Below are 18016 nucleotides of genomic sequence, written 5' to 3'. Positions count from 1 at the left end.
TCCTCTTGACAAATGCCTCCCTTACCTTCCAGACAAAATAAAGATATTGGGTCTGGTCTGAGGCGGTTTATGTTCTAGTGCATATCTCAAGCTACTGTAATCTCTACTAGGTTATATGAGCACACATACTCACCTTACATATTAAGAACAAAGTCTCTTACAAATATTGAATCATTATGTTTTATACCTGGAACTAACATAATTTTATCTTAGTAAATTTTTTTTAATTGTTAAAATTTACCTTAAAAAAGAGCAAAAGCTCAAAAAATGTTAAATCACTTGACTAAGGTCACTGAGATAGAAAGTGATAGAACTAGGATTCAGACACAGATTTTTAGACTCCAAGTGATTTCTTCTATATTATAGGAAACCTAGAAAGAGACTTGTCTGAAAATTTTGTTTTAAAGAAAGTATTCCATTGTAAAGTTAACTATGCTTCAAAAATAAATAGATAAATAAATAAAGTATCCCAGCATTACATACCAAGTGGAATACTATACTATTTTATTATTTTTAAAAAATAATTCTTACTGTTAGAAAAGTAATACACAAGTATACTACCTTCTAGTGAAGGCTGGGCCATCCTTGCATAAAAAGGTCAGGAAGGGCAGTAGAATAATAACATGAAAATACAAGTGCTTTCTGAGCTGAATTGATTGGTTAATGCAATCCACTGTCTCAATCATTATCAGACAAGATCTTTAAATTCTCACTAGCTGAAATGCAAAATCACCGAAGTAAATATATTGCATTTATTTCTAAACTTCTTCAATGTTATTTATGCTGTCACTCATCTCTAATAGAGGTGAAGTTATTAGGGCAGATGAGCATTAACCAAGAAATGGATTAACAAAGAAAAGCAGCAGCAAGGGCTTCCCTGGTGGCGCAGTGGTTAAGAATCTGCCTGCCAATGCAGGGGACACGGGTTCAAGCCCTGGTCCGGGAAGATCCCACATGCTGCGGAGCAAGTAAGCCTGTGCGCCACTACTGAGCCTGTGCTCTAGGGCCCGTGAGCCACAACTACTGAACCCACATGCCACAACTACTGAAGCCCGCGCACCTAGAGCCCATACTCTGCAACAAGAGAAGCCACCGCAATCAGAAGCCCGTGCACCTCAACGAAGAGTAGCCCCTGCTCGTCACAACTAGAGAAAGCCAGTGCATAGCAATGAAGACCCAATGCAGCCAAAGGTAAATAAATACAATAAATAAATTTATTAAAAAAAAGAAAACCAGCAAACTTCATTAAGAAGAAAGAAGATGCCTTTCTACAAAGTATAACGTACTCATACTCAGTATTTCTAGTAATAAAATGAAACACAGGCAAAGTCATGAATTGATTCAATAAATATGGCCAAGTTAAAATTTAGAAGGTTGGTGAACACAGAATCAGAGTAAAGGCAGTTTGATTATTTTATGAAGTACTTCATCCAAATGACAACAGAGGTAAATTATCTCTGCTATACAACCAAATACTTTGATCTCTTTTTGTCACAGGTCAAGAGTGAAAAATTCTTATTTCAAATTTCCTTTTCTCTAGATTCTTTATTGCATTTTAACCTTGCTACATACTACAATCTTAAAGTACTGTGTCATATTTTTCTATTAAGTTACAATAGAATGGTTATAACTAATATAACCTGTTATGTTTCGATCTTTTTGTACTTTTCCTATAAAATATACAGGGCTCACTTTTTTACAGGCTGTAGCTTTTTACTTAATAGTTAGTTAAACAAAGGAATACATGTTTTGTAATGAAGGTGAAAATAAATCCAAGTATACTTACCACATGAAGAATTTTATTCTCTGTTTCATATACAGTACAATCCTAAAAATAAGAAACATATACATTAATTTTAAAAAATCAAGCATTCCTTTTAACTAATATATTCACATTGGTTAGCTCTGATGGTCAGTTACAGGGATACTTTAATTTTTGCTTAACTGTGTTTTCTAATTTTACTAATTTTAAACACACATAATAAAGGATAATATACATTGAATAGATATAAAAACAAATATTGGAAAAATTACTATAATCATTTCCTGTCTAAACTTTTACATGTGATAAATGTATTTTGTTGAAATATTTCCAACATTTCAAATACTGATTTATTATAGATTGGAACATTAAGAAAAACACTAGTACTTATTTCAATAGTCATATCAAAAATCTCAAAAATACTTTATTGCAAGATATTAAATACACTTTTATTATGCACTTAAAATTGATATATGCTACTAATGAATATCAAGTTTATAGTTCTTGCCTAAATTTGAGTTCCTGAAATTACAAAAAAATTATTTTTAAAAATTCACCCTTGTCTTTTTATCTGCAATTGCTAGACTTACAATAAGCAGTAATATAGCAAAATGATCTTTGCTTAGAAACTTCGTGTTTCTATGGTTCAGTTTACTCAAGGAATTTATAAAATGGGCATGATATTATAAGTAAACCAATAAGGATGTGTGAGAATCAAATGAGGAAATGAAATAAATGGCTTAGCACTATCTGGCATACAGTAAATGATAAATACATTTTAAGTATGAATTATTGTTGCTCTGTATCATTTAAAAATTTTAAACTAATTACTTTTATGTTAAAATATAAAGTTAACTAATTATTATTTGGCTATCTAACTTTGAAAAAGATATCCATATTCCACAACACTGCATATTTCGAGGAATGAGAATCCACGTCATTTTTTCCCCTGAATTTAATTTTGACGCAAAGGAATCTTACTCAACATAGCTTTTGGTAATGCCACTTCACCACAATACCTTGTCAGAAGAAGTACATATTCTTATTGGGCCAAAATTTTTAAAGTTAAATTTGGCCTAATTCATTTCACAAACTAATAGAAATACTTAAGGATTGGGCCTTGCCATTCTGTACCAAAGGAGAAGTTTGCTACAAACACCATCATATCTGTGTCTATATACTCATATAAAGTCAACTCTTAATAATTAACTATGAATTATGTGTACAGAGGAGCCAAGGTGTAGATAAAACATTTATATTTGGAAAGTGCATTTGTACTTACATCTGAATTTGCAAGAGTCCAATTTTACAGAATTAACTTCAAACACAATTACACTGGGAAGAAACGATTTGGGAAAAGCTGGGAAGTTGCCCAGTTTCCCCATGCTGCCTCTACAGCTAGCTTCAGCTGTAATGGATGCAAGTTTCATTAATTACCTACCTTCCTAGAATCAGAGGATATGATTAAATGTTCAAACTTCAAAGGGATTCTTCTCAAGGAAAAAAGTAAATATGATCTAAATGAATATTCTGCTAGTGATAGAATAATCACACAGAGTAACTATTTCAAGTCTCTTTAAAATATACTCTACTTGTACATCCCTAGTATGATATAAGAAAAAGAACTGTTAACCAAAATCTTATACTATTTTCAGAAACCATATTGTTGGTAGTAGTGTTGTTATTCTGTTACTGTTTTGTTGAAACTGTTGTGTGTGTTTTATAGGATGAAGCAATTGAACAGTTATATGACAGTATCATTCTATCACTCTTGGTGACATTGGTAAGTAATTTTAGCATGGGAGAAAGCAGATACATACATAAGAAGTTAAGTAAAAACCTCAGAGTCTCTTGATGTATTATGTATGTATGTATGTTTGTAAGCTTCTCTTAGCTCTGTCCGCTGAAAAAGCATAGAAACAATGACCAATTTAGTAATAAATGAACTCCCCACAATCGGTGGTCTTCAAATACCATTTCCCAAGCCTTCCTGGAAAATGGCTAATACCAGATCTGGGATAGGAACTGTACAAGAGGAGCATGGATTATATTGTAACACAAGATAGAAAGAAGCTATTAAAGACTACGAGTATTGTGTCAGTAGGACTCAGAAGCCAACATGAAGAGATTCTCACTGGCCAGAGATGGAGCAATTTGAGCATCTGAAAGGATAACTGTAATGGATGGAAACAGTAAATATTACTAAATATTAAGTATATTAATATGTTTGAAGCTAAATTTTAAATATACTAAATGTATCTAAATATATTTAGTAACAGTTTAATAATATTGAATATATTAAACCAATTGGATAATGTATAATAGATGTACTTTTCCTCTTGATTCAGCAAATATTAATCATCTGTGTTAAGGATGTAAGGATGAATAAAACATGGCTTAGAGAAGTGCAGTTTAAGGAGATAGGCATTCACACAAATAAGTTAAAATATGTAGAATTCTACAGTCTTCATGCAGTTTTAAGTTTCAATAACTTTAGAAGTATAAATGCCATGAAGTTACACAAATCAACATATGAAAGGTCAATTATTTAAAATTTAAAAATATTAATATATTTCTTATTAAAATTCAACAAAACCACTGTATTGGGCTATACCTTGTGCAAGTTAAATTTCAAACTTTGTAAAAACTTTCATCAGCTGCTCCTTCTCAGTGACTAAAAGGATTACATTTGTGATCCTGGCCTTAGTATTATTCAAAGAATGAAGTACTGATGCATACTTGAGATGACCCCACAAGATAAAGTCTAAGGGAGCTACATCCGGTGACAAAGGTGGCCGAGTATTTCCATGGGTCTAAAAAACTGTCACACACAAATATTAAAATTAAAAACTTACCACTTGATATAAAACTAAATGATTGTAAAAGAAATTGAAATAATTAAAATTCAAATGATGTTTGTACCATATTTATATATGTGAAGTTATTAAAGCTTAAATATGCACTAAGACTTTTGGGACACCAATAATTACTATAATAAAGGCAGGATCATGGGGCTGGGGAAGTAGAGGAGGAAACAACTTTAACTCTGCCTTAAAAAAATCAGGAAGGTGGCTTTTAATTGGGTCTTAGAAAAAGTAGGTCCTTTAGGCAAAGAAAATAAAGGCATTACTGCAAAAGCAATGAAAGTACACCCAAACACAGTTAAGCTACTGCAGTGATTTTTCAGATTTTACTTCTGTATACATGTGAGAATCACTTGGGGAGTGGGTTAAAATGCTGATCCCCAGGTCCATCCCCAGAAATAGAGATTCAGTAGATCCAGAGTACGGGTCCTCAAGATGATTTTGATAAAGATAATATTTTGAGAAACATGTATTCTATTTCATAGGATATCATGTGATAGAAGAATACCAAACCAAATCAAACTAAAAATGATCAAATATATAGAATCCATAAAACAGTAAACTGCTTTAAAAACAGTATCTGCTAGCTCACTCTAAACAGTTCTCAGCTTCTCAGAGCTTTGTGTTTTGGTTATACGTTCCCCCAATTTATTGATTGGTTTTTCTTTTTTCCTGCTAGTAAACTTATTTCTCTTTAAATAGCTTACTACTTTGAATACTGCTTCTACTTGTCTGTATCTCTACCTTCTTTCAGCCAGAATGCCTCTTCATTATTGAAAACCAAAGGCTTTCACAAAGGTTGAGACACAGCATAAAAAAAACAAAACAATAAACAGAACAACACAAAAAGTACATATTAACCTGCTGCTTTATATTAGGGAGAAGAATAGAAACTAAATGACTATGTTCTATTTAGTTAAGCTATAATTTCTTGGAGTTCATTTTATCGTGCTAAATATTTATACAGCCCTAGGTACTTTGAGGGAGTCATCTTATCAGTAAGTTATTTTATTTCCATCAAATTGTGATTTTAAAGTATTTGCTTCTGAAGTGTGGGTTTTGTTACCACTTAGGGCCAAATCTTTTCCCAAAAGGTCATACCCCCAAGTTTTAAAAATAAAATCGCACTGCATATGGAGAAATCTCCATTTTATGAACTTATTCATACTATGGAAAGGTACACCTCTGACGTTCTAGTTATTTTTAGGTTAGGATTAAATTTAGATTTTTAAAATTGGATTTAGAGCTATGCCACTATATACTCCCGGGAATTTTCTTCAGTAGCTCATGCTGTCTTTTACTGTACATGCAAAATAACACTTGCATTTCTTCTTTATCCTTTTTATATATAATGCTTATACAAACCATGTGATGCACATTTAAATGCCCCAAATTCTTAATATGACAATATTCATAAAAAAGAGGAGTGTTTCTTCAGTTTTGATCCCTTTTTTTCTTAGCAAAATAAGATCACCCACACAGGATCATAATCAGTTACCCTTTCTGTGAAACAATGAGCCAGTTGCTATACTGAGCAGAATACATTAAAAAATTCCACCATATATTTTACCATAAATGTTGAATACTTTGTCACCTGGGGACTAGGATGCTCAGTACAAGTAATATTTCTCATCAACTGTGTATTATAGATAGTCACAAGAACAGTACATAAGTTATTAATACTGAATACATAAAGAGAGTGAAGAGAAATAGTGTATGTCTCTAATGTTATATACTATTCCATGAAACTTTATAACTATAAATGCTATAAATTTTCATCTGTATCTTTTTAGTACATATATTATAGTACATTTATACAAATAATATAAAAAATATTGCTTTGCTTACAAGTAATATTTAAATAATCCATCTATGCAATCCTTTGATAATGGTACTTGTATAATGAATACTTCACATATTCTATTATTAAGGTATCAAAATTTCTTTATATGATGCTTCAGTGATTAGTTCATGTAATGAGTTAGTGTTACACTCTTATTCATTCATTCATTCATTCACTCAAGTCACAATACCATTCACCAAAAAGGTTTTTTTTTTTTTTTTTCTCGCATCTTCTAAATGCAATTCTCTGTCAGGGACTATTGCGTGATCAAAGATAAATTAAACTTGGTCCTTGGCCATTATTTCATTATTTAGTAGAGAAATAGGTGAAACTATTCAAATAATAATACAACGTACACAAGATAAATGCTAACAGAAGATCCCCCTAAAAAGGAGATAAATCCTTACTTGTTAACTCTGGAATGACCTTCTGGAAGAGATGATATTTTAGCTGGTCTTAAATAGCTTTTAAATCTGGAAATTGGGGGTTCATGAGGAAAGATCGTTCCAAATTATGTAAACACACTGAACAAAGGCACAATCAGGAGTAAGCAAACCAATTTGGCTAGAGTGTAAGGTATGTGGGGTGAGTGCAGTGAGAAAGAAAGCTTAGAAAAACATGTCATATTGTGGAGAGCTACTAATGATAGGCTGGAGGAATTTTGTTGTTTTAAAGGGAATAAAAGCTTTATTTTTGTATAACAATCTATTTTGAAGACCCATTCTATTAGGGTAGCAAAGACTTAACTCAGTCGATTGACAATTTCTTTTGACTTTCATTTGGGTGAGGTTGAAGTCAGGGTAGCTTACCTAGTGCCATGGTTGGTGTTAAACAACAAGGTGAATGATAAGCGTGTGTGTGTCTGTGTGTGTGTGTGTATGTGTGTGTGTGTGTGTGCTGGGGGGATACAGGGGTGAGGTGGGGTGGGGTGGGAGCAGAGTTCAAACTCTATGGTCTAGCTTAACAACTCAAATAGACATCTCTTGTTCCTTTTCTCATAGTTCCTTTCCTCTTGTTCCTTTCCTTTAGTTACAGGAGTAACATTGGTGCCAGGTCTCAGATGGAAGAGACCTGGAAAGTTGTGTACCTTTCTAGACATACCAAGTAGACATTTCAACTCTAGTGAGGATGAATAAGTATGCTCTTTACTCTGCTACAAGGGAGTGCTCACAGATGTGTGAGTATGGGAAGTATGTGATCAAACGTATGTTTTACGAAAATGATGAGGAAGAAGGTATGGCTTCGGAAGGGAGAAAAGCTGGAGGCAGGGAGGTCAGTCGGAATAATTTTTCGATAGAAAATGTGATATGTAATTAGGACTTGAACTGAGTTTACGATGGTGGAAGGGGAGATGAGGAGAGATGGATGACATACAGGTAGCCAGGAATGAGTGAACTGGGCGACTGATTCATTAGATACAGAGAATAATGGGGAGAGGAAAGTTAAACATTACCCCAGGGCTAATGGATGAATAACACTGTAGAGATGATAGGAAGAGAGAATTTAGGGAGAATAAAATAATTCTATTTTGGGCATATAAAATTAGAAGTTGCTGAGAGGACATATACAAAGCTGTCCAGCAAGTAGCTGAAAAAGCTGAAGTGGATCTAGAATACAACCAGATCTGGGAAATATTTACATTAAACAGACAATTAAAGGTACAAGAAAAACAAACAACAATGAATTCATCAAAAAAGAATATGTGTAGTGAGAAGATAGCTAAGGACAAGATCAGACAATGCTTATGTTTAAGAGCCAGATGGAGGAAGAGTTAGTTGTGTGGCCAGGAGTAAATGGAGAAAGTGGTGCTACAGAGACATATCTAATACAACTTACAGTGATAATAGAGTTATAATAATATATTCTATGTCTGTGCTATCTAATTCAATAGTCATTAGACATGTGTGGCTATTAAGCACTTGAAATGTGGCTAGTGCAAATGAGGAACTGAATTTATAATTTTACTTAATTTTAATTAAATTTACATTTCAACTGCTACGTGCAAGGAATTCCCAGGCAGTACAGTGGTTAGGACTCTGCCTTTTCACTGCTGTGGCCCAGGTTCAATCCCTGGTCGGGGAACTAAGACCCCGCAAGACGCGAGGTGCGGCCACAAAGCCCCCCAAAATTGCCACATGCAGCTAGTGGTTACCATGTTAGACAGCAGTGCAGGTCTAGAGAAATATACTATAGTCCATCCAACAGTTGGAGAAGCCATTTACCAAGAAACAAATAACAGTAAAAGCAGTATCTGGGAAGAAAACAAAGGGATTTAATTCCCAGTCGTTAACCAGATCCTTCAGTTTTTTTCCTTCAGCAAAGGGCAGATTCCAGTCTACTATGACATCTACAGTAGCCACACAGTACAATGACACCAATTCTCTTTGTAAGGTAATATATGGAAAAGCATGAAAATGAATCCAAAGTACCCATCACATAGCTTTGTGGGCACAGAGAAAGCAGTGCCAGTGATAAAAGATTTGCAATGGATGAAAGATAAAAGTCCAAACTAAATTAAGATTCATCAGAGACAGAAAGCTGACTGAATGTCCCGAGTACAAAGAAGAATGTCCACGGTGAATAGACAGGCATCGACATCCTTCCTGAACGTGTTATCAAAAGGCCATAGTTTCATTCTAATTTCAGATAAATGTCATTGGCAAACAAGGCAGAGGTACAATAACCCCACAACTACCTCCTTGGCAATCCCTTCACCGTTGTGACTGACTCAATGACCACATACTTGTTAGTCTTTCTGATGTGATTTTGGAATGAGAAGAAGAATGTTCAGAAGGATGGTATCTGTTGAAATTTTAAAATGACCAGTTTTTAAAAGAATTGGCTAAGATTTTCATTAGGTTAAATAAGGTTACAAGTTGTAACATAAAAAGTGCAATTAACAAAGAATGGGAGGAGAATGTGTGGGTGGGCACGACCTTAGAGGCCATCCTAGTCTTTCTGTTGGTGAACATAACCATATTCTTCTGCATCTTAGATCATATTCCTCTTCAAAGTACTGCTCCAGTTCTCCCCCAGGAGGTCATCTAAAATGAAACCCCATTTGACTCTAATCACTCTCGCCTTCCACTTGACAATGAAAGACTAATGTTTCAACAGTTGAAAGGGTGTGGAAACTAATCCTTTAGCATATAGAGACTTGGGGGTACAAGCAGAAGTGAGTCTGATTGTGTTTTTCAGCATCTAAGTGGCTCTCCAACAAATCCAAAAACCACTGAGGCTTTTCAAGATTGAACTGTCAAAAGGCATAAAAAGTAAAAATGTCAAGTCAATGTACCATTGACTAGAAAACTCATTAGAGTGAGATTGTGATCCTGTAACTTTAATAGCTTTGTTTTGACAACTTGAAGGGGCAGTGAAAGAGCTAATCCCCATTATGAACCAAGTTTGTTTATTCTGCATGTCTTGAGTCAAGACCTAAATGATTTTGAATGGCCAATCAGATAACTACTAACTGTACATATTTTATGTTTCCATCAGTAATCTATATGTTAGTCTTAGTCTTTCCCATTAGATTGTCAATATTTTCAAAGAAGGAATCTTATATTCAACTGTACTGTCTCTTTAATTTCTCAAGGTGCTCTGACACTCTATAAATAAAATGTGAATTTATCAGTTATGATTATTTTCTTCCATTGGTTCTCTATTTTCATATTCCACAGTAAATATTTATAGGTTAGGTGTAAAAAAATGAAACTTTTAAAGCCATATTTTTAAAACAAAACTAACTGCTATACAAACTAGTACAGCACACTTAGTCTCTTCATACTATTTTGTACAAAAATAGAGTTTCACAGTTTTAAAATAACTTTAAACATGAGTTTGGTTTTAAACTTTAATCTGCATGATCTCAGCAGATATTTTCAACAAAAATAATTGGGCCTTTCTCAGCATGAAGATTCATATTATGCAAAAGATATTAAGAATTTTATATTCATTCAATGAAGCTAAAATTTCTTTGCAAGTCTCTCTAGCGTCCACATGTTCAAGTTACTTACTGTAATGACCATCTAACATATCACAATGAAAAGAAAATCTATAGGGTCTAAAATTGGGAGACAATTTTTCCCTCGTGACAAATTCAACTAAAGAGTTCAAGCAAAGATAAATGCCACACCCCATTACAAATAAACATATAAATTAAACATTAATTCTTCAATTCAACATCATACACTTGGCTGCCAGAAAATAAATGGAAGTTATAGTATATGTGAAACAAATTCTAAGTATTAGTTTACAAAATTCCTTAAGCTCATGTATCTTTGTCCTTTTTATCTACTTAGAATGCACTTGCTTGGACAAAATGAAACCATTTCTTTTCAGTAACTGTGTCCAACATATGAAAAAGTGCCACTTACCTGGACACTCAATAAATATTTATAGATCACTGATGATGATAAGATATTTAAATCCTAGACAATACTAAACTGTCCGAGTAATACTACTAGCTCAAATCTAGGCTTAACGTGGTACACCTTCAAAATAGATATTACACAAAATCAGTATCCATTTAGTGTTTCCTAGTCATAACACTGAGTGATTATAAGGCAGAATTTTATGCTTTGAAAAAATTCGAGAAGTCTCCCCCTCCCACCAAACCTACCACCCCATATTCCAGTAGATTATACTTAAAATACCAAGAGACATACACATGCATACAAACACACCATTGAGGGAAAATAAGAAATTCTTCAAATTCAACCTTTACCAAGCTGTTTTCTTGATATTTAAAATTTCAGCACCTAATTTTATTGCCTCTTTCCTTATATTCAAATAAACATTGTTGTCCTTAAAATTCTGGTATAATGCTATATTGGAATTTTTTAGAGATTCATTACTGTAGCAGATTTGTATTATGATTTCTAAATATATACTTTCTTTTTTTAAGGGAAAAGTAAACTTCCTGGAGCCACTGATGTTGGCCATGGATCTATGACTTACTTTGTTCAACAAAATGTGAGCCAAAGTGCTATGTCTTATTTCCACGCAGAAACTTTAATAACCAGTACATAGTTCACCATGCTCTCTTTTCCCTCTGCCAGCAGTGTTCAAGAAGAGGCTACTCTGAGCTTTGAAGTGAAGAGGATGTGGAGAACAGCTATAGCAACCCAGGATGGACATGGAGAGCACTGGACATGAGTATTATTAAAAGCCACTAACATTTTCAGGTTGTTAGTACAGCATAATCTAGCTTACTTTGACTGATACAATCCTCCATAAAAGAGGGAGATACAGAACACTCAAGCAAATGAAGACCTAACCAACGCAGCGTTTAATGCAGTAACTACTCTATGAATTTTACATACCGTACCTCTTCATTTCAGGAAATATGAGGGGCTATATCACTCCTCACACAATGTAATTCACAATTAACCTCAGACTACATTCTGCTACCTTCATGCAAATCTAGTCTTTTCCCATCTTGTATTTTAGAGAATTTTTGCCTCATTTTTTTAAGTTTGATTCATGCTCACTTGTCCTAATTACTTAATTCTGACCAGTTCTTCAACCTGCCACTATCAATTACAATTTCAATCCATTATTTCACTTGTGTTAGGGCCTAATTTCATCTGAATTACCTATCTGATGTTGGTGGTTATTCTGACCCAACCCAAGAGGCCTGGGTTATTAAAAACTACTTCGGCAGCAGGGCAAAATGCCTCAGAAAATCAGTGCCTGTAACTAGTAGCTCTATATTTTCTTTGATTTGCTGCGTTCATCTTATGTAAGTATGAAAATCTATGTCATAGATTTTGTGTGATTCAATGATATAATCCATGTAAGGCATAATATAATTCATGATAAATGCTAAAAATGTTATTATTATTCCTTCTTGTTTTAGTAACTCTAGTTCCTGCCTCTGTCTGTTGACACCACATTAGTTTCTAGCACTGGTTCTCCCCTTATTACAAATGCACAATGACCATTTTTGTTAATAAGTTATATTTGATGTTTCAAAGGACAAGTCTAATCCCTTTGGATATGCATGTACGGCACAGATAGACTATGAATTGATAACTACAGTTGTAAATTCAAAACTTTAACTAGTCTCTTTCATAAAAGTGTGGGCTCTGGGCTGATATCACCTATCAATAGTTGAACCTCCTGATCCATAGTTCTCAGTCATTCATACCGTGCTGTGGTGAAGTCCAGGGAATATGCATGTTTAGCAAGCTTCCCTGGGTGAATCATGGTCCATGGACCAACCATTGGTAAACACTGTTCTTGATCACATACATTTTCTTCCCACCTCACGTTCCTCTCATACTAAACCAGTAAAGTGTGACTATATCACGGGTGTTATCAACTTTGGCTCCACATTAGAATCAACTGAGGTATCATTTAAAAAATACTGATTACAACCCCACCACAGAGAGTCTAATTTAATAGGTCTTGGATGGGACCCAGATATCAGTGTTTTTAAATAAAGAGTTCTTTACTTGATTCTAAGATGAGGCCAAACTTGAGAAACAATGAGCAAGAAGTATTACAAACCATGTCAAAGCACCTGGATCTGAGTCCTGGCCATGTCACTAACTGACTATGTCACGGTCCCTCTCTAAAATTCCATTTACTCATTTACAAAATTGGGATGACATCTGGTCTACCTACTTCACCTGATTATTGTGAGGAACAAATCTGATAACATGTTGTAAAAGCATTTTGCCAACCTCAAAATAGTAATGATACTATCGCCTGCCTATTACACTTTATATAGCCCTTTTTTTCTTGCTAATACTTTTTAAATGTCATAAGGAATAGGATTTATCCAGATGATATGGTTTGAGGGAGGGGTTAAAAAGATGAACAGAAGAGCCAAGGGCCAAATACATTTCAATTTTAAAAGGCAGTTCAGAATCTTTGTGGGGAGACAGGGCAGGAGAACATTTGTGCAGACAGTTTAAATGGGAGGAAACAGGAGGCCTAGTGAGATATTTAGTGGCGTGAGGAGGGCTGTGGAAAACAGTGAGACACTGAAAAGGAAATTAATAGCTATGGTATTAATAACTGCTGAATAGTGCTAGGGTAGACATTTCAAAAGGCATTAAAAACTTTGCAGATAGCACTTAAATAAGAGCAAGATACACAAGAAAATATTTGCAGAACCAGAACCAATAAAGTTACCTAATCAAACCTTTTGATTTTTCCCTTTAGGTACTTTGATAACTCCTGCTATGGCACTGCATAGTCCAGTAACATCATGCTCTATATTCCTTTAGGGTTCAGGTTTCTAAATTTGCTATCAGATCAAAATTGGAATTTTTAAGCTACAAAAGCATTCTAAAGGCTACTCGGAAATGCACACATGGATTTATTTGGGGAGGGTGGGAAGCAGACTGGACAGTAATAGGAACCTTTTTTAGCTCCAAAACCAGCCCTCCCCTCCAAGCTTCTGATCCTCTCCGCAATAATTCCTTTCCCCTCCCCTCCCCAATTCACTAGCTCATTACCAGTTTCACAAGGAGACTGGTGCCATCACCGCTGTTTCTCCCAACTCATCTCCCTGGAGTTACAAGCATTAAAATGAGAAGAAATAGGAAAAAGCAGGGCTTCCCTGGTGGCGCAGTGGTTGAGAGTCCGCCTGCCGATGCAGGGGACGCGGGTTCATGTCCCCGTCTGGGAAGATCCCACATGCCGCAGAGCGGCTGGGCCCGTGAGCCATGGCCGCTGAGCCTGCGCGTCCAGAGCCTGTGCTCCGCGACGGGAGAGGCCACAACAGTAAGAGGCTCGTGTACCGCAAAAAAAAAAAAAAAAAAAAAAAAGAAAAAGCAGCCTTAAAATTTTAAGGACTAATTTTGTATCTGTAATAATCATGATATACCTGGATTTTATCAACTCTGTTTAGTTCTCTCTCAGGTTTTCATCAGCATCAGAATCAGTTACAGCAGCTACATTTAAAATCCTGTAACCCTTTTTTAGGTGAAATTTTACGGGGAAAATTAATCCTTTCATTCTTTCAACAGACATTTATTTGCCAGGCACTGGAGACACAGAGGTGCAAAAGGCAGACAACTTGCATTCACCACTGCAAATCTTTTCTTAAATGGATTAGTATTACTTTTGGCTTGATTCTTTAAAAAGAATCATCACAATACATTACAAATGGGAGCATATCAGGGATTCTCTTCTGAAAAACTGACCACCTACAAGGGTTAAGAATCACCTAACCCATCTTTCTACATCTGTTTCCTTATATATAATATAGCAATAATGGTAAAAGTTCTATCTTCTTGGAGTCTTTGTGAGAAAATGTTAAAAGCCCCTCAAAAGGTGAACTGCATAATAAGACAAAATATAGTAATTCAGAAGGTAGGAAGACAATGAAAGTACATTACATAAATAAGCAATAAAACTTTGGGAACAGGATGTGGTACATTTGTAAAGATGAGCATGTGTATACCGTATAAGCCAGCAATTACTCTCCTACATACATAACTAAATGTAAGTATATATCCAAATATTCATGGTCAAGAGAATGGATACGTATTGGAGTATATACACACAATTAAGTATTATATGGAGTGAAAGTGAATGAACTACAGTGACTAAACAAAACATGAATGAGTTCAGAAATACATCAAGTGAAAAAAGTAATATGCAGAGTGATACTATTTTTATAAAGACAAGCGTAACTAAATGAGATGTTTAGAAAATGTATGCAACTATTTTATGAAAAAAAAAATAAACACCCTGAGAAGAGGCAGGGTAATGAGATGGGGAGGAGCATAGTTATAACTAAGACAATGTTGGTAATGTTCTAGTTAGTAAATTAAATGGCCAATTTATGAGTATCTGATTATTCTTATGCTTCATAACATATACATGACATGCATTCTTTTGTGTATATATATAATATTACATGAATTTAGAAATGTAATAGTGACAAAACAGATGTCTGAGAAACAGTATCCTGTCATTTGCTATCTAAAAGAATTTAATTAATATACTACACCACACATCTAGTTCTTCTGTTATTATTAATGGTGATACTATCTACATCTTTAAAAGTGTTTTGGTAAGATGCTCAGATAACATGCAACATAGTCTAGGTTTGTAAAAGAAAAAACCTATATAAACAGCCTATTTCATTTTCATATAATATAAAGTTTTAAAGTTATTTTTCACAAAAAAAGTGTCAGAAAGATGCTTTCCTAAAGTCTTATTATCATGTAATAATTTCATCACTCTTCTTTACCTTTCAGTCTGAGCCTTCAGAAAATTTGCAGCTACCAACAATCATGTTTTTTTTTAACATCAAGAATGAGGATTTCTCTTTCTCTCTGTTTGTGTATTTATATCTACTCAGATTATAATGCTATATTCTAGGCCTTCAAAGGGATACAGACATATATACACAGCATAATCTCAGCTTTGCAAATTCTATATGTTTTTTTGTTTGTTTTTTTGCGGTACGCGGGCCTCTCACTGTTGTGGCCTCTCCCGTTGCGGAGCACAGGCTCCGGACGCGCAGGCTCAGTGGCTATGGCCCAGGGGTCCAGCCGCTCCGCGGCATGTGGGATCCTCCCGGACCGGGGCACGAACCCGTGTCCCCCGCCTCGGCAGGCAGACTCCCAACCACTGCGCCACCAGGGAAGCCCTCTATATGTTTTTAGTTTTATATTTGTCTTCAGAAAAATAGTCCTCAAGCTATCTGGGTACTGTGCCTAATAGTTCTATATCTAACTCCTGATTCATTACATTAGGATTATAAAGACAAGTTTAAAAAGATAATGGCTTTGCTTATTCATCATCAACCGAAACAACTGAAGAAAACTTAAAGGACTGAGTATTGAACTAAAATATATTGCTTAAATATAAAATAAAAAAACATTATCTTTCATATTGCCTTCAACAGGTATGCTAAGTAATGTAATTCATATTGTTTAAAAATTATATATAAAGTTTGTCCTCGTTTTTGGTCTGAAATGTACCAGTTTCAAATCCCAAGAGCCCAAGTCCATTTTTCAGGTCACCTAGAATGTCTGATTCAGGAAGGCTTAAACACTAACCCTGAAAATACAGCAAAAATAATATTTAAAGCTGTGTTTGAGATGAATGATAGACTATCCTGGCTGAGCTTTCATATGGTTTAATACTTACTACATGAACCACAGAATATAGCCTGCCTACCCCAGTATAATTCATATCCCCATTTTAGAACTTTACATGTACTTCACTACTACTTGAATCTTAATATCCCTATTACAACACACATTCTGTAAGACTGACTATTTATTATACACTAGCCTTTTACCTTTACAAGTTTCGAGTTTTCCACTTTCAACTCTAGGTTGCTTGAATATGTGGATAGGGATGGCAAATTCACAAGTAACCAAAATTAATTTCTGTATTCCATTTGAACATGGACATTTCAAAATATCATCCAGAATATGAAACATATATAGTTACCAATTTGCCTTAAATTCTAAAATCATCCGAAATTAAACCAAAATTCTTTATAAAAAATCACTCATTGTAGAAACAGGTCTTTCTTCATTGCCCCTCAGTACCAAAAGTAAGCAGAGAATCACTCCTTTAAATTTTGTGTGAAACAACAAACTAACTGAGAGAGTTTCCAAAGATCTTTTGCTATACAAGGTAACTAAAATTGCCATTTATTAAGCACTCACTAAAATGCCAGATCATGAACTAGATCAATTTCCAATATTCACATAAATTCACCTACAATAATCCAACAAGGTGGTTGGTGATCCACTTTACAAATAAAGACACAGTTATCAGAGATATGAAGTAATCTGTCCAAGTTCACACAGTTTGTAAAGAGCAGAGCCATAATGAATTCAGATCTACTTTATATCAAAGCTCACTAACCTATTTTGCCATAAAAGGTAAGAGTAAATAATATAAAGTGTCAACTAGGAAGGTAAAGGACGTAATATTCGTATAGATAAAACATAATAAAGTAAAATATGATAGTACTGTCAATAAACTCATAGGCCAAATTTTCTTGCTTAAATCCTTAATAAAACATAAAAAATCATTTCTAAGGCTATTTTTACAAAATTCTGTAATCTTTTATTTTTTGCTATTTATAAATACATGCCCTAACAAGTTAAACCACAAATACCAGTTCAATTAAGTCCTAAAAAAGCTCTTATTTTCTCTTGGGTATTTACCTTGAGTAAATAACAACCCAATTAAGATAAAACAGGTTAGATTAAATTCAAGCAGGAATATTTTTTTAAAGGGTTATATACTCAATATGTTCACTTACATTTTTATTTAAAAATGTATATTTAAAGAATAACTCATAGTTTACTTTTACTGATATGTATTTAAAATGGTATAAAGGTAACAAAAATGAGTAGAAAGCACACACACACATAATTTAGAGGAAGATGTCCATCAAAAAGAACCATTTCCACTATTGACCTTTGAAGACTATTTTTTCCATTTTCTTGAACAAAGAGTTAGAAAGGAACAAAATACATCAGACAGGTAAATATGGGGAAAAAAAATCAAACAAATGAACGGTCATAAAATCAGAAAAACAACTTAAGTAAAGAT

At 34.2% G+C, this 18016-nt stretch overlaps 1 protein-coding gene across 4 annotated transcripts in view; it reads right to left on the bottom strand.

Annotated features, from left to right (window-relative positions):
* The window catches only part of CNKSR2 (connector enhancer of kinase suppressor of Ras 2), a 257232-nt gene that overhangs the window by 158070 nt on the left and 81146 nt on the right, over positions 1–18016 (bottom strand). For all 4 annotated transcript variants that reach the window (XM_032619801.1, XM_032619802.1, XM_032619803.1 and 1 more), the window contains exon 5: positions 1787–1828. In XM_032619801.1, the coding sequence (XP_032475692.1) occupies positions 1787–1828 (42 nt within the window). The remainder of the gene's footprint in view (positions 1–1786; positions 1829–18016) is intronic.

Source organism: Phocoena sinus, chromosome X, assembly GCF_008692025.1.
Source record: "Phocoena sinus isolate mPhoSin1 chromosome X, mPhoSin1.pri, whole genome shotgun sequence".
In the NCBI taxonomy this organism is placed as follows: Eukaryota; Metazoa; Chordata; class Mammalia; order Artiodactyla; family Phocoenidae; genus Phocoena; species Phocoena sinus.
Note: the sequence above shows the minus strand (reverse complement) of the source record. Positions and strands in the feature narration are given on the sequence as shown.